General features: G+C 32.6%; 1 protein-coding gene across 1 annotated transcript in view; it reads right to left on the reverse strand.

Annotated features, from left to right (window-relative positions):
• LOC128215223 (ocellar opsin-like) overlaps window positions 1-19236 on the reverse strand; it is a 77030-nt gene that overhangs the window by 27099 nt on the left and 30695 nt on the right. Inside the window, exon 3 of the mRNA XM_052921929.1 lies at window positions 11655-11803. Within this exon, the coding sequence (XP_052777889.1) occupies window positions 11655-11803 (149 nt within the window). The remainder of the gene's footprint in view (window positions 1-11654; window positions 11804-19236) is intronic.

The raw sequence follows: 19236 nt of genomic DNA on the forward strand, positions 1-19236 counted from the left end.
TTCATAATAACCTTCTAGGTTTTTCCAAAATGACCTCTTATTGGTAATCTTTTCGTATTAAGGAAGCAATAAATGGGAAAATGGAAGCGACACAATTGATCTATGAAAAGTTCGCCTACTCCAGAGAAGGAAATTAAGTCCGGAGATGACACCAAAAATACATCAATAAGTGATTGAGAAAGTTCTGTGAAGTGAGTGGAAACTTCAATCAGTTGCGACAAACCATATTGTGTACAAGTATTATAAATCGTGTATTTTGAGTGGCTCGAAACAATCGAGATTAAGATCACCAATAACGATCAAATATGTTATACATGTATCTACTTCGGTAAACCTCGTTTCCGCAGTTAAATGCTCGGGCGGTTATTATAAAAGTCTTCAAAGGTTTGTTGTCATGATTTATTCATACTTTTATGGCTTCTTACATTATTGCAAACATAAATATTGTATATCCTGATTCATGACTTCATTAGTACTTTCTGAAAAATACCATACATTTTCCGTGAAGTTTAAAAAAAATGACAATTTGCACTGTATCGTATATTATGTTCTTATGACAAAGTTTATGACACACATAACATTATTCTGATTAATAACTTTCAAGAAGCATTTTGTTTATCTTTGAAATGTGGATTTATACTTGAGTACTTTTATTTATAAAGGAAATATACTTCTTAATGTAACAAGTCGCACCTATATTAATATTTAGGAGTCGGAAACGCGTCGTTAATATATTTTAAGAAAAAACATGTGCAGGTATAATTTTATCATTATCTCAAGTATGATTCCAAAGTTGGGAAAGCGCAGGTGTGTTTCAAGTAGGTTCTTTTAAAGATGTTTGTACGTGTTCCAACCGCTAACAACTTTTCTACATGGGGGATTTCATTTCTTGACTTCTTCATGTTTATTGCTTATAATAAAAGTTGTTCAGATATTTCAATGATGGCACAGGAACGATAATCTATTATTAGTAGAATAAAGATTCAGATTATATTAGTTTCGTATCAAAGTGATAAATCTTTTTTATTAAATATGCTAATATGCACTTATTTGTAAAACATAAAGTGCATACTTTTTCATAATGCTTAAGGGCGTCAAATGGAACACTGTTTTTGATTACATTCGGGACGTTTACTCGTGGTGAATGCGATATAGTTCGTCAATAGCAAAAGAAAGCCCCTACATTTAATTCTTTTTAATCTTTACAAAATCACGAGGCTAACAATAATATTGTCGGAACCACTTGCAGCGTTTTCACATTTCAGTTGACAAAAATAAAGTCACACGATCGATTTTGGAAGTTTGTATATTGTTTTCTATAAAATCAGTGAAACGAAAATAGGATATTTGTGATATTCAGCTCTTACTTATTATCGAAACGTATTTCGCTACAAATAAATTGTTTCTTCATTTCAATTTCTTACTAAACAACATATTTATAATATTTATGGTTTCATGCTTGAATACACCATTACGATGCTTTGCATCAATGCTCTTTTCGGTATAAGTAGAACAATATCGTTATACTCGTAATGCATATTTAAAGGTGAAGTTAACCGTAATTTCTATTCTCTGTTCTGTCCATTCTATGGTTGCTAGATGAATTAATGCCCTTGAAATGAGTCGACACTGTCTGCCTTTGTTTAAAGTGCGCATGCCCAGCGAGTACCACAATGCATCGCACCAGTTTTTGAAAATGGTTTATACTCATGAATATCTTGTATTTAAATTATCAATCTTTTACATCGTTATGTAATAATCAGTTGTCAAATATGGTTCAGTTCTACCTTAAGTTCACGTTATAATGTAGTCAGTAGGAAACAGTTATTACACTCAGATGTTCTATTGTTTGCCTGCTAGAGAATGTGTTGGTCTACTTGTTTTCCATACAAATTTTAAAACTGATTCTATGTTTCTCAGAACTATTCCGATGGGCTTAGTTTGTTAACTTACTAGAACATTTTAAACAGCAGACGGATGTTAAAAACACTGCAGGTTAAAGAGATAATTTGTCATGTAGTAATGTGATGTTTAAGGCAACCCTTTCCAATACGACTTGTGAAAACTAATTATAAAATCCCCTAAACGGCATCTTCCATTAGAGGTTTATGTAATCCATACATAACGCCATTAGATCCGCAATTATACATTCCAAGCAATATTGATGTTCACATTATAACCATTTCGCACCATGTTTGATTTAGCTTTTTCATCATAGTATTAAGAAGCAGCTCTTAACAATATATTAGTATAACAAGATCGTTCTTTACGTAGTAGAAATGACATTGATAATCAGAATGTGTTGATGTTCCTTAGATCCCCATGCAACATAATCATGTAAAAAACATTATTACTAATTTCATACACCACAGAATGTTTGCTATGGCTATGGCTATGGCTAAGTCCCACGCCATCCATTTGTATTGTTCCCTTGCTATAGCTTAATTCCTTACTTTCCCTGGCGATTGATCGATATGTCTAGGTTGTACCGACCTTACATACAATTTTGCTGATCTTAATTCGTTCATTTTCACATCTTTGCGGTCCTTGTATTAGCTGTGACATTGATTCAATCCAAACACACGACTATTATCTAAATTAAATCAACCGCTACTATCAGTCATGTATTCATAATTAGATATTCCCAAAACAGACAAGTCGGTGGCAGCGTCTTTGAGATACGGACGACACTGATAGCGGTACTTCAGTGGCAGCGTCTTTGAGATACGGACGACACTGATAGCGGTACTTCAGTGGCAGCGTCTTTGAGATACGGACGACACTGATAGCGGTACTTCGGTGGCAGCGCCTTTGACATACAGACGACACTGATAGCGGTACTTCGGTTACAGCGCCTTTGACATACGGACGACACTGATAGCGGTACTTCGGTGGCAGCGCCGAGTAACTGAAATGCAAACACAAAATGCTCTCTACGTCCATTTACAATTTTTTTTTACAATTTTTCACAGGCTTAAGTATTGTTTTATTGGCAAAAGATTATCAACCAACAGGACAAATTCAGCTAAGGGTATTTCGAATTGTCCAGGAAGATAAGATTAGATGTGTCTGTCATATATGATCGAATTAAACATGTTCCTGCACGTCTTAGGTATCGCTCAAAAGCCCTTTACTATAATACCGACATACCGTGCGCGTATAAACATAAATTGGCTGCTTTCGATGGGTCTTCTATCATATTGCTTGTTGGTAGACTAAATATTGGTTCTTTTATTCAAATCGTTTGCATGGACTATAAAAAACATTATATGTGCTTTTATAACTAAAATGGAATAAATTATATAATTGAGATACATTAGTGCTTATGTGGTTGTTAACTTATTTGAGGAGTTTTCCTCTCCAAAGCATAACCCATCTCCCACCGATTTACATTCATATTTACAAAAGATTTCAGTCTCCCCAGGGTTAATGACTTTCCAACTTTATATTTAAAGTAACTTCATATGTTACCCGATATAGTTATACATGTCAATTAAAGCTGTATCTGTGCAGGTGTGTTTGATACGCAAATAGAATGCAAAATACGTGTTGATATCTTTTTGACCCTGTCTATATATAGTAAAGAAAATGTCATATTGACTATATCAATTTGTTTTTTATTACCTGGCTTGACCGAGTTGTTTGCATTCAAGAACAAATCCCTCACTCTTAAGTCATTTTCTTTCCCGTTCATTGACCGTTTTCACCTCTTAGAGATAACATGAGAGATATATCACGAATGAATTAATCACACGACATTTGGTTCAATGAAAAGGCAGTTGTGTACATAGCTATCTCCATGTCACCAAATATGACAATAAGCAAACATACAAATCATGACAGTCATGATTCTATCTCATAAAACACAATTGTATTTCCGAGTAAGCATCCCCCACTGTAATTTATTCATGCACGCTCATAAAAATTATAATATAAAACGTTTGATATATGCAACATCTTTCAAACCTATACTGACCCCCTTTAATCGAGCAGACAGTAAAATCGAAATAAAAGATTTTGTATCTAAATACAAGCAGCTTTTTTGATCTTTACTTTGTTCCTACCAGCTTTATAATACCTAAAGCTGAAAAGTTCCAACAAATGTTGATATTTGCTCAAGTATCGTTTTTGAATACCACAAGTATTTACTACATATGCCGTCCACAGCTTTGATGTTGTGTGATTTGTTGATTGACATTATCATGTAATATTGTTAATGTATGCTCTATATACTAATCAACTATTACGTGTTTGACTAGATACAGAGACAATTGCGGTATCAATACCAGACAATTGAAGACAATATATGCCTGAACTCACTCAATATCAACCAAACTCGGCCGATATCAACAAAACTCGGCTTATATGAGTTTCCTCCGTTTTGATTGGCTACAAAACTCGCCTAATATAGGATTTGAGAAATGGGCCATTTTAATTGGCAGTCGAAACTCCCCTTATATGAGAACTATGCCAGAAGATATGTTTTAAAGGTAGACATTTTGTTTTCCGTTTTCCGACTGTTTTGAAAATTTTGTGCTTCGTATAAACCTATTTTGAATACTTGAACCTATTGAATGATTGAACCACTTTGTATGGTTTTATATTACAGTTGTATTTAACCCGTTGGTTGATTTTACAACTATTATGATTTTGTACACAGACAAAATGGACGACGAAGGTGAAACATTTGACGTTTTGGCAAACGATTAACGAAATTAAGACGAAAAGACATGCTTCCTTACAATTTACACAATGCTATATTCATAAGTATGTACAATGTCACTTTCAGGGTGCATGTCAAAATCAAGTCTAGAAAAGCAGACACCATGAATGAATAAGGGATAAATACGGCTTCAATGTGAACTAACGGTCATTTAACGGTAATTTATAAGATTGTTTTAACCAAAATGGTAATAGTTAATTAATAAAATACTTATAAATTAAGTGATTTAATATTGGCCCAGTTATTTGCCCTCGGTCAGTTGTATTGGCCTTAGCTCTTTCGGGTTCAGGCAAATACAACTAACCTCCGACAAATAATTAGGCCAATATGAAATCACATTATTAATAACATTACAATATAGACGTGAATTATGAAACTTTTCTACGTCTAGTGGTTTTGGTGTTGTTTATCTATTTTTCTTGACTTTACGGATATGTCGTTGAGCTCTTGGTAAAACCAAATTAATTTGTATAATATAACTGTTTTTTTTCTGCAATTTTGATGTCATAGAGTCGATAAATGATAAAAAAGTGTTAACAAATGATTTACCGGGAAAACTTTTTAAACCAGAATGGTTTTAGTTTAAAAATGCAAATAAATTGTTTTTAAGTATTCGGAAAGTCACTTGATATGCAAATACGTTGAGCGCGCATAATTTGGATTACACTGTTGGTATTGTTGTATTCATTGATTTTACTATGCTAAAATTGAAATATGTTTAATTGTTCCATTTGACCAGGTTTTATTTTTTTAAACATTTTTCAATTTAGTATTCTATAAGAATGTGGTGTTTTTCAAATTAATAGTTACGGTAATGATTTCGTTTGCAAATTATCTAGAGTAAGGAAATACGATGTCATTAAAAAGGATTGTATACAAGTTTGAGGTCAATATGGCTGGTCGGAAAATTAACAAAATTTAACAAATGCAATAAGATATTCTTCCTTTTAATTTGTACGATTGTACATGAGAGAAGTCACTTGATTCCTCACCCTGGATTAATAGGCAATCATTTTGCAAAGCATTTAACTTTGACCTGGACGTCAAAGGCTGAATTCTGCTAACAATAAATCATAAATGAAATAAAAGTTAGAAGCTGTATACTGCTAACACAAATCATAAATGGAGTTCTGTGCATACCTTGCCCTTATTGTTCAATTAAAAATTCGAACACTTTATGTTTAGGAAGAACGCGTGCCAATTTGTTGTGTTAAGTACTATTGTAACTATAATTCCGACTTGAGCATGAAATAACGTTATAGTTTATGTCTAAGATATAATTAGTGTAGTAATCACTTCACAAAAAGCGTTGATCATATACTCAAAGTATAGCGACGTTTCATGTATTAAGCGCTGTAAATCATCACATTTTGTGTTTATTTCTTAATTAAAATATTACAATTATGATAGTCCGATACGAAGTTTATTTTATTTGTTTTTACAATTTGTTTAAAAATTATTTCTTTTAAAGACCATTTAATTATGCACAACGTTAAAGAATAATCAATAATAAAGATTTGTTCTGAGGTTATACTATATGAAGGTAAACAATTGATATACGCACAAGACAAAATTATCTCGCCAGAAGTAAGAAGTAGCTTGTTAGCTTATACTATGCCTTGTTTCTGTCACTATTTCAAGCTGCCTGTAATATATAGATAGATACAGGCTGATTAACAGTGGAGTAGCTTGGGACGAAGCCTGACTGAAAATGCTAAATAGCCGGCGAAAGAAGTTGAACATCAAGCTATGCAAAAGTCTTTCCAGTACCTAACTTGAAATACTCAACGGGGATATTGGACAGTAATTTCCGACATCTTTGGGATCTGACTTCTTACAAATCTTGCAGGCATGAGCCATATGAGTGACTTTACCAGATCGAAGAGAGAAACTAAACGGACTTTGATGGGGCTGTAGAATTTCGGTTATGATCTGCCTTAGAATGAACGCACATCTTCAAAAGAAAGTATTTACAAACCTTGGCCAGGATTAACGTTTAATTAATCCTGGTTTTAGTTTTACAAAGAATATATCTGCCTGTTCATGTAACTGAATGTTTTCACTCTAGCAGTTGAAGTATTAATCATTTACGAATGATAAGCAAAATCCTGACGCAAATACGTAAACAAACGGATTGATCTTATTTTATATGTTATCATTAACCGCTTTTTACAAATATATTTACGAAGCGTACTTTACAAGAAAAAATCAACGGGAAATCTTCCGCAACCTTTATGTGTTGAGTCTCTCGTTCACGCTTACCACAAAGAGTATTTATATTTTATCATTTTTTTGAAGAGACGTTACTTTTCTGTACTAAACTGTTACAGACAACTTACTGTATAACTGCACTGTTCTATATGATTTGCTCCTGTTGCAACATTTCCCTCACCATTGTAAGCAATATTTGAACCGGTCACATCCAAAAACAAGTTTGCTTAGACGAATAGTTGATGCTTAAATATATTCGATTACGGAGACTAAAATATATAATATTCATCCAATGGTAACTTCATCATCGTTTTCTTAAAGTCTCAAAATACTTTATTCGGTGTTCGTATTATCTGGGACTTTGTTTATAAGCATAACATGCAAATGAAGATCACAGTATAGACAAATACTTTATTATAATAAAACTATGTTTTATTGCTTGCAATCGATTTATAAAACAACTTAAAAACATTCAAAAACGATCTGAGGGTATATCAATAGAAGTCTAAAAGAACTATGTGTACTTTCTCTTTAACATTGTTCAATGTTTGAAAGTGTATCAATAAGGAAAACTAGTGGTATCTATTGTTTTGTGATTTTGAAGATGCTTTCTTCGAATCTTAATAACCGGTAAGATTGAAACCTGAGTAACGATTGCTGGGCGATAATGATAATAAACGTGTGTAATGAATCGTTAATATGCATATTAACGCATTTGTTCACAATATGCACAATGGCCGATGTTTTACTCCTATACATGTACACAGACACTGCACTGCAGTAATCTTAAAAGTCGTTTGCAAAACTAAAAGGAACTTTAATTGAAAGCCAACACTTTTTTTGTTAAAACAAGTTCAACATCGTAGATATTGTCCTAATGTAGTAATCTCGGCACTACATCGATTAAATGTGGAATGAAAAATTAACGGCAGCAGTGTTTTAAAAATGATTTTTAATTCATAGCCTTTTGCTAAGATTGGAACGTTGCACTAGTTATAGTATTGTTTACGATATCGTTTATCGTCTTTTTCTCTTTGATGAAAAAAGCAACATGACCACTTGTAATTTACTTATTCTCGTTCTGATACCGATATAATCTGTTCGAGATAAAGAAGGTGAGATATCATGGTGTAACAATTAAATGACAGTTGGTTAAATGTCGAGACATGTTGTTTACTAAGCTTTCTTCGCTTTCATTTTATCTCTGAATATGACAAGCGCCACGCGTACAAATGACTTGATCGGTCGCCGATATTTTGAAGTTAGGTGACAGCTGTGTTTTTTCTTCTAAAGATGTTTTTAGATTGATATGATAACCAACATGGTTTCATGAGAAATTGTAAACTTATACAATCAATAATTAGAAACGCCATAATGCCTCGAAACTAGTTTCTAATAAAAAAATAATAATATGTCGAAATGTTTCGCGTGTCTTAAACGGAGTTTAATCTTTGGCCTTTATTTCATCAGTTCATAAGCTGAAACCATTAGTGTTGTCATTTTTTCAGTATTATCGTCCATGACTTATTACCCACTTCAAACTACAATTTATATCATGGTTCTTCGACACGTGACTTTGCAATATAATACGTTATTTCACTATTATTCTTTATTTTCGAAGTTGACTTTAATAACAAAATAGGTAATTTATGTAATGGATCTGATTCATTTAAGCACATTTTCCCCAATGATTGGTTTATTTATTTCAGTCTGTTACTTAACAGTACTTTAGGATACGTACTATATCATTCTCTACTTTTTTCCCAAATGACTAATTCATTTATTTCAGCCTCTTACTTAACAGTACTTTTAAATACGTAATGTATCATGATGTACTTTAAGCTAGTTCATGGCGCCTACTCATGCTTCGAATCTATGGTTTTCTTGTTATGATTTAAAACATATCCTCTTTAGTGTATCCTCATTTAGGAACGGCCTCCAGTGTAGTCAGTTTGCCAACTTTCTGTGTTGCAGCATTTTTTTAAAAATCCTGTTAGACTCGTTTGTTCCAGTATTAGCCCGCTGGAAAATGTTTTGGTCCTCTAGTTTTCCAATACTTATATTAAAGATGACTGAATGTTTATCTGTAATATTCCTGAGGGTATCGTACAAGTATTTACGAGAACGTTCATAGACAGAATATTTCAGCATTCGGGATAGGGAAACCACAGTTTTATGAGATAATTGTCATGTAGTTATGTGATTTTCGAGCCAACTCTTTGTATTAGCACTTGTTAAACGTAATTTTAAAATCCAACAAAACATAAAATGCAATGTCGGTACTGATTAACCCTATTTGTATAAACAAATCAATTTCATATAATACAATATTAAAATATTTGTTCGGACCTTGCTGCATCAATGTCCGATATAATGTGCGCTTTGATAATGAGATAGAAACTATCATACAAAAATCACATTTACAAACTTCCGAAACCTTGATCTTAAATAACAGGGAATAGTTTACAGTTTTCAAATGAAAACAAACTGAACAGCGATAAAAGTGACTTAATAGTGTGTTATGAGTCTAGGTGGTCTGTGACATAAGTTGATAGCGACATTGTTGTTTTCGTTGTAGTGTTTATGTAGCAATATTTACTGCTGGCAGGATAATGATACACACCCCTACTCTGTGCTCTTTCGAGTATTCTTAAAATGAAGGCTTGATTATACTTATTTTGAGGCCCTTATTTTAGATCCGTTTCCCTGGCGGTACATTCTATATTTCATTGTACAGGCACTACTTATAGTGAATATATTTGGCGACATCAATCGAAATTTCCATTCTGCCTTCATTGCGCAAAATGATCTCTGACTAACCGTTTATATTTGCTGTTTTTGAGGAATATAGATGGCTTTGTTCAGTTAATTGATGTGTTTGTATTTAATGTTTTCCTTGACCCATATATTATGTTACGTTTTCTTTGTAAAATGTATTTTTTGGTTTTTGTATTTTCCTCTATGGGTAATGAAAACAAGATAATTCTTGCTTTGAAACTTTCATTAACATTTTCCTTTAGTTTGATTTAGCAATGAATAATTATTTTTTGTTTTGGTGCCGACGTAAAGTTCATTTCATGTCTAATGAGTGTTTAATACCTGTTTGTTTTTGTGCCTTCATTTTTATAGTATACCATTATTTATTATTATATAGCATTGTCATTTTCATGTGAGCTTGCAATTTAACACGTTCTTTTACTATAATACATCCTTCCACACCGTCTCGGAAACCATATTTCTGTTTAATGTATCAACGACATTTTCCCTAAAACCCACGCCACTAAGTATATTTCCATTATTTTTATGAGCGTGTTATACACAAAGATTCACCCATTTGTAATTCTTTCACTAAATGCATTGAGCAATAACAATTTGTCCTATTTAAACACTAGCATCCTTGAAATGTACTAACCGACCCGAAATTGCATATCAATATTTGTGATGTAAACAAAGTTTTATCAGTATGGAACATTATTTTGTTATTAACCTCAGGCCCAATATTTGTTTGAAACAAAAGTTTCATTTCATTTATTTGGGTTTTATCTTAATTGGTTCTTTCGACGTTCCAATATATGGATATTTGGCATTCCTGGCTTAGATTCCGATACTCATTAAGTGCCAATTAGCCGAGAGTTGATAAGAGATTATTTCTATCACAGTGACAATAAACATTACTCATCTTTGTGGTATATAAACGTAAACTGTTGAACAGCTCATTAGTAAAATAACTGGGTTTATATACTAAAAAATAATACTTATAACGTTGAAAGTAATGGTTGTCATTAGAAGGAATATCGTAAAACAGATCATTTATTATCAGATTGCAGTTATGTAAAGGCAGGATTTTAAGCAAATGCCTAATATAAGCTGTATTTAAAGAATGTAAATTACTGAAATGAAGTCAGTGTACACGTTACTGTACATAGTTCAGAGCGATTCAGGCAGTATTTTAAAGTATATTTATTTAATAATTAATGGACGCAAATAATCTAAGACTATCCATTCAATATGAAGTCAACGTACACGTTAGTTCAGGGCAATTCAACCAGTAATGATTTAAGAACATACAGATAGTATTTGATGAATGCAAAATGATCATTAAAGTTTTGTATTTGATCACATACTATTCTGTTCGTCTTTGAGTGTTCTGAGGTTGATGCCTTGGTAAATGATTTTAAACTTTTTCGCCAAAAAAATGACACTTAGTTCTTAAATGTTTTCTGAAGAAGTACGTATATTAGTGGATTTAACACAGTTGAAACTTTAGCAAACGCTGCTGGTATCGTTGTTACCGTGCGATCGATACCTTTAGAATCACCAAATAAACCAGTAAGGGCTACCATGGAGTAAGGAAACCAGGAAATACAGAACACAGACACGGAAAACACAGTCACTTTGGCGATTTTTACTTCCGTTTTCACATGTTTTATTTCTTTACACATGCGTCTTAAAGCACTGCCGTCTCGAAGAATACCTTCTCTTGCTTTAAAATGTTCTTTCATGTTCTCTCACAGTAAAGTAAATGCGGGTATAACAAGTCACAATTATAACCAACGGAATCGCAAAGAACATGATCTGAATAAACACATTGTACATTATATTATTGACACTTCTTGTGAAGAAATCTAATGTGCAAACTATTTCTGAGCCATCCTGTACAAATATGCCAAATACCAACACCGGGGCTAATATAGATGTAAAAAATAAGGAATATAAGCACCATGCTACAGACGGAGAAACTTTTGCTCTCGGATCGACGACCGGCGGCCTTTCGAGATATCACGATGGAGCGGTCTATGGCTAAAGCTGTTAGTGAATGGATTCCGCTGAAGCCAACAAACGCACCGGAGAAAGCATTTCCATTGCACACTAAAATAAAAGGAGAATACTGTAGGTTTGGCATTTAATATTTAGGATTTAATAATAACAATGTTTTTATTGTGTTCGACTGTTTTCTGAATACATATTTTTATTTAACTAGTTTTTGTTGTAACAACTTTGATCCGACGTCTTACTGCGGATTACTTTTAGCGAATTTTTAAATAAGCATTTGTTTCCAATAGTAATTTCATTACATGTTAAAGTTGCACTCTCACAGAATGCACGTTTCGACAATATTTTATTTGGAACGAGCCAAATTTCGCGAAAATTCCTGGAAACCAGTTATATAAGACTGCTGACAAAAATTAGATCGCAGATTTTTATATTTCAGTTCAAAAACTGATGTTTTATGCATATTTCCTAAACCGTTAGTAACGGTTTAAGCCATAAAACATTATTTTTGGAACGGAAATATGAAAATCTGTGATCTCATCATTTGTCAGCAATCATATATCATTGGTTTACAGATATTTACGCAAACATTTGCTCTTTCCAAGACAAAAAATAAAAAAAAGTTGTAAAACGGTACATCTGTGAGAGTGCAGCTTTTAATTAGACATTAATTATTCAACTATTTAAAAATGTGTCAGAAAATTCTCGGTTTTGCCAATAAATATTTTGTGCTTGATTTATGATAATGTTCAAATTAGTTTCTATCTGGTGCTATTTTGTGATAATCTAAGTGTTTTAATTTCACCAAAGTGTCAACAAATAACCGGACAACATAAAATCTAGTTATTTTTACATGTTATCCTAGTATATAGGTATTATGTGAGCAAAAACATGACGAAATATAGTACTAAAATACATTAAACATCTTGAACATAATGACCTACCGAATTCTTGGACAGGTCGTGGGTACTTGGACAGATCGACTATGCAACGGACAATGGTGTTTGGAAGACAGAGGACACACATCAGAAGACTCGCACCAGTTAAATTCAACAGAAGAATATTTGGGGTCGTACGCTAACTTTTATACCTGAAAGAAATTTTTAAAAGTTTATGAAGTGGAACGCCAATTAATGCTGGCCAATTGATGTGTGTCGTTTTTCGAGGTTCTATTTAGAAAGTCTCTATTTGTCAATCGTGTTATGCTACTGTGTTCATTTACCTAAAAACGATACATGGTGGGAAACTTTTAGATCGTGAAAGTTTTTCGTTTTTGTTTTCTTTCTTTGGGATACATGAAAGCTTAACTCTGTTAAAATGTTAAAAAGTGTAAAGTGTGAATTTGGTTACATTCTATTATAATTGAAATAAGCATTTGAAAGTTGACAAATGGCAATTTGCACATACCAATAACAAAAACAAATCGGTAAATGCTGAAGTTTTTAATTAAAGGCTACTATTAATTGAACAAATTATTACGACATACTTTTTCACTATTAAAACATAAAAATATTAGGTAAATATTTATGACATTCGCACATATATACACAATCATTTATACACAGGCACTCGCGCGCGCACACGCACATGCATACCTACAAACACACACATATAAACCTATATATACGACACATGGCATATGCAATAAGCAAAAAGCAATTGGCAGAAACTAATCAGCATTTGGCAAAACAAACACGGTTATCGAATGCTTTTAATCACAAGAGAGAAGTCCCCAAACAAATACACAATAACCTCAAAACATGTTGTTGTTTTTCTTGCAATTTGTTGTTTCTTTCGGTTTACTGTCCATTTTTAGATAAAGACACCTTTATTGAAATGTAACATATCAACTTTGAATCATTTGTTCAATCATTGAATTTTGAAATGCAAGCGAACTCATTACAGACTCAGTGCTATAAACGTTTAATTCGCAATATTTTGACCGCTCTTAGACGTAGTACGTTTTTTGCTGTTTGATAACGGTAAATTGGCTATGATTTGCCTTATATGTTCCATATCACTCCTTTGTCAACCAGAGCAATCTTGTTTTGAAGACTCTTTCTTATAATACGTTGTAGGATAATATGTTCATCAATATGTATTCATTTGAATCACATCAAATAGGCTATTCAAAATATACGAAGCGTAGCATGTCTTATCATCTTTTGCGATGTCAATCTATGTTTAATCACAGAAATTTTTGACGTCTAATTTCCCGATACGTTCAAATATAATAAGTCCGTTGTCTACTTGTTGAGGTTCATATAAAATCATATTCTCAGTTGGCCTCAGCTGACCGATAACGTGCAGAAGATCAAAAATGTATCATTTATGTTACACAAATGAACGGAACTTGTTCATGTAGTCGATACATCTCACTTTGACTTAATTATGTCAATACATTTTCAAGGATTCATAACAATTTCCCACCAGCAAAGTGTACACAGTTTGAAAAAGTGGTATTCTATATCGCAACCTGTAAAGCAAATACTTGATCAAACGAAACCAGTTATTTGTGCTTGTAATAGGTAGCCTATTTTTATCGTTCAACATGATTTATCATTATAATTTAACTACAAAGGTCAGGATCTCAGTAAAACTAAATCATTCAAACTCATTAAAAACAAAGTCATCCTGATAATAACAACTCGTCACAAGGATTCAACGAATGTCATGTAATGGTCGTGCTGGTGGCTAAAACTAGAGAAACGAATGTTTAATACTTTTTATAAATGCGACCTGGGAATATGTCCCTGTATTGAAACAGGTAAATTAAGCCGAGCCAAAACATATTCTTATAATCATGTTCACTTACATTTGAGTGTATTATATCTATTCGTTTTGCTAAAACTAGGCTTGTTGTGCGGAAATACTATATTTGCCGATTTTGGGACCATCTGGTGTCTAGTCCTTATAACATGACTGAATATTATGGTACGCTGTTGTTTCTACAGAGACTTATTACTTCAAGAATAATTCCTGCTCAAAAACAACGAGCACAGTCTTCTGATAATAAATACAAACGTCACATTAACACATTGCCTTTAGTAAATTCTTAAAGTGTTATTGTATTCAGCAATTCATAAAACAATTCATCAGTGTAAAATAAACATTTTGTAATTCATAAACCAACTTTGAAATGGAATTTGTTGAATGCTTAACGCATTTATCACAAAGTTCAACCCTAGTGCGACTTCCTTTGCAAACAACTTTCTGGAATGCACATAATCGATTTTCACAGCTTCAGTACGAACTAAAACATTGTGTTGTTATTGTATGTGTGTTTGTTTTTTTTTTGTCATGATAGTCCGTTTCTTTTACTAATTGATGACTATGTAAAACTTAAAGATACATCTAAAAAAAAGCCAATTAAAATGATTTACTAAAACAAAAATACCATGTTTAACAGATTTTACGTAGAATTTCCATAACATGGTTTATATACTTATCGTATTTAAGGTCTGTTCGAACACAATATGAAGATTCACCACTTTCTTCACAACAAATAACACACTGTTTAATCCTTTGCGAAATTTCTTTACTTCACATAGAAATGATAATGAAAAGATATCACACGAGCATTGCTTGATTGCTATCCAAAATTAAGATGCTTTCTTGTTTTGGAGAAATTTACGGGGTTTTGAATGCTCTGTCAAATATGTGTATTAATAGGTCAATTTGAAAAAAATGTATTGCATTCTGATTGTGGACTCAGAATCGTTGATATACTTTCTATGAAATAAATGAGAGACCATACCTAGTTCTCACTGAACGGGTTTCATATCATAACATGTCACATGTACACACAGATTTGCCGAGATTGAGGCTTAAATAACCAAACAGCGGATGTAAGCTTTAAGCGCGAATTTTATCTAAACCACGATCCAACTAAGCATTGCTATTTGACTTTACGTATTCAAAAGGAATGTTTCAAAACGAGGATCAATTTTTGAGTGGCGAGTTACTTTTAAGTGTTTTACTATTATGTTTTTCATCGAATAAAATAATGCAATACGACAAAAGACAATACAAATGAGTTTACAACGTACAGTATCTCTTCTAATTAAATAAAAAATGCAATATTCGTAAGGATTCATCGGGACATATGCAAACAAATATTTTTTCAGTTCTAATAGTTTAACGACCACCATATTAACACAAAAATACAAAACTTACTGGATGAAGAGAAATATCACTAGAGAGTTGCCAAGAGTTCCAACAATCAGCGTTAGTACTATGACAAGGAAAACCACGATGTATGTTCCTAATCCCAGTGGAGGATAAAGTCTCCAACGTTACAGTTGATTTGGCAGATTTGCACTGTCGTTCATTATTGTTCAATAAGCTCAGTTATTATTGACATTCGTGTTTATCTGTGTTAAAGTAAAACGTGTGTACAAGTGTTAAATAAAACGTGTCTACAAGAAATAGCTGCTATTGCATAGCGAATATATTACTACCAGTATAAATACACCAAACGATATCAATGGAATATATAGCGAACATCTAATGAATTATTCCAAAACACTGATATTCTTACATAGAATATCATGCCTCCCTGTTAAATGGTTTTCAGCACTGCTGGAGAATTAACAAAAGCGCGTGTATATATTGGCTCGGCTACAATGCTACAGGAGATTCTCCGAATAAATATGTATCGATATAAGAGGTATGGCGACAGACGTATTACCACGTGTTCGTATTTACTCTTATTACACAAATTGTACAAAATAATTACTATTGCTGATGATGCTTTATATCAGTTTTGAACGTTGAAAGACGTAAACAAATAGACACGACATGTATCTGTCATTTCACATAAACACACACGTTATTTACATTATATGAGATATATACATGACATTTTCAGTGGCTGATTTAAATTGAAGGTAAACTATATAAACATCTCATGCAATCGAAATAATAAGAGCCTTATAATATAATATCGACACTAAATATAGACAAGCATTAGGATGTCGAAAAGTGTGTGCAATATTTTATTTGCAACTGGGTAACAGAACAATAGAACGCGTTTAAGGGGCCTAAAACAGCATATGTACACAGCAATTCAAACGATCAATTCATTTTAAAAATATTGTGAATTATTTCCATCTGAAAAAGTTTACATCAACACATTTTTGACACCTAGTAGATCACAGCAAATCTTTTATCACTCAACAATGATTTATCATTAAATATTTTTGCGTTTTATGCTTTCAAATACACGGTTACAATCTTGTTATAAGAATATATTGCATAAATACATCATTTAATAAGAAGTTAAAGGTTAATCACTCAAAATTTATGTTTGATATACAAATGTATGTAATATTTTATTATGTATTATATTGATGTTGTCACTTTAAGTGTAGTATGTGTTAAAACTTTTTTTAAAAACGTTTGATTCTAAATATATCCATGTTTGGCAAATTATAATCCATACCCGTTAGAAATTAAGTACTTTGGCAGTATCACTTTAGTAAAGCGTGTACTGTTTCATGTTTCTCATGCAAAGTGAGTTACGATACAATACAATATAAACACCAGGTAGCGATCTATATGTTCAGCTGCAGCTTGTGTATGTTCGGCTGCGCATCCCTTCTTATTTAGTTACTCCTTATATTATCAAACTGATCCGATGGAAAAAGACACATTTGCTTTCGAAAGGATAATCAATATGGACGTAAACATTCTTAGGAATTGCTCAAAGCCTTTTGCTTAAATACCGACATACCCTGGGCGTATTAACATAAATTGGTTAATTGCGATGGGTCTTCTTTCATATTGCTAATTGGTAGGCTAAATATTGGTTTCTTTTATTCAAATCGTTTGCTAAGACGATAAAAACATTGTATGTGTTTTTATAACTAAAATATAATAAATTATATATTAATTGAGATACATTATTGCTTATGTGTCTGATAACTTATTTTGAGGAGTATTAATTTCCAAACCTTTACCCCATTTGCCCCGATTCGAATTCTCATTTACAAGAAGATTTGAGTCTTCCCTGGGTGTATGACTTTCCAATGTAATCTTTATAGTAAGTTTATACATATATGTTACCCGGTATAGTTATACAATCTGTATCTTGGCAGGTGTGTTTGATATGTGAATTGAATGCAAAATACTTGTCAATATGTTTTTGACCCCGTCTTTTTATAGCAGTGGAAATGTCATATTGTCCCCATCAATGTTTTTATTCCCTGACTTCACCCAGTTGTTTGCCTTCAAGAACAAATCCCTTACTCTTAAGTAATTTTCTTTTACCGTTTTCACCTCTTAGCATGAGAGATATATCAAGAAAGAATTAATCACACGGCATTTGGTTCAATGACAAGGCAGTTGTGTACATAGCTATCTCCATGTCACCAAATATGACAATTAGCAAACATACAAGTCACGTAATGCTCGGTCGATATGGTGAAGTTTTTAACAGTCATGATTCCAACTTAAAAGATATATTTCCGAGAAAGCATCCTCCACTGTAATTTATTAATGCACTCTCATAATTATTTGTAATATACAACTAAACATTCTGCAACAGACGAAACTAGGTTTTGACTTTAAGTGGGCACAATAAAGGTTAATTTTTTATATATGCAACATAAGTGAACCTAAATTGGCCCCCTTTTATCGATCAGACAGTTAAAGCGTAGTAAAAAAGAGTTTGTATCTAAATGCAAGCAGCTGCTTTGATCTTAACTTTGTTTGTAAAAGCACCAAAATGCGATAATGGTATACAACCTGGCATGATTACTTTACCTGTTTTCACTATATGATGGTTTCAACATCAAATATGAGCGAAACAGTGTTCTGTTCCCTTTTTGCATCGGATTTAAGCAATAATTAACGTCGTGTTTTTCATTTACGACAAAAATAACACATGGTTGGATGCATGGATGCGGTTTACGAAAAAAATAATTCTTGACCATTTGCTTCTCCATTGTGTCACATGTCAATTGCAGAAAAAATGATTTTGCTTTTGACGTATGATTTCCAGACGTATTTGGACGGCAAGACAGAATCAACAATGAAGTCGTTTTTTCGATGAACAATGTTAAAGTGTTGTACAATATAACAGGTATCGGAAATAAATCCTTATCTAACTGTGTATTTACTTCATAGATATATATATACTACTTTCAAGTAAATATTTACTTCGTAACACAATGGTCAGGAAGGGATAATATATTATGTAAGAACGTTTAAACTAGGCTTTCTTATATCAATATCAGAACATATTCGATATAGCTATCACATTAACTGGACCATATCTGAGCAAGAACGCGTCGATACTCAATGAAATTTCTTTTATTCTTCAATTTTATTTTCATCGGATTTAGAATTGTGCAACTACCTTTATAAACAGACTAACAGCGATAAGAGGGTTTACGCATAATGGCATTTTTACGGCATACATATGTCACAACAGTGTAAAATTATATTTTTAATTGATATTCAATTGTTACCACGACTGATACTCACACAATGCCATGATGTTTGCAACTTTAATCAGATATATAACC

The sequence above is a fragment of the Mya arenaria genome, chromosome 13 (genome assembly GCF_026914265.1).
Source record: "Mya arenaria isolate MELC-2E11 chromosome 13, ASM2691426v1".
NCBI classification, from domain to species: Eukaryota; Metazoa; Mollusca; class Bivalvia; order Myida; family Myidae; genus Mya; species Mya arenaria.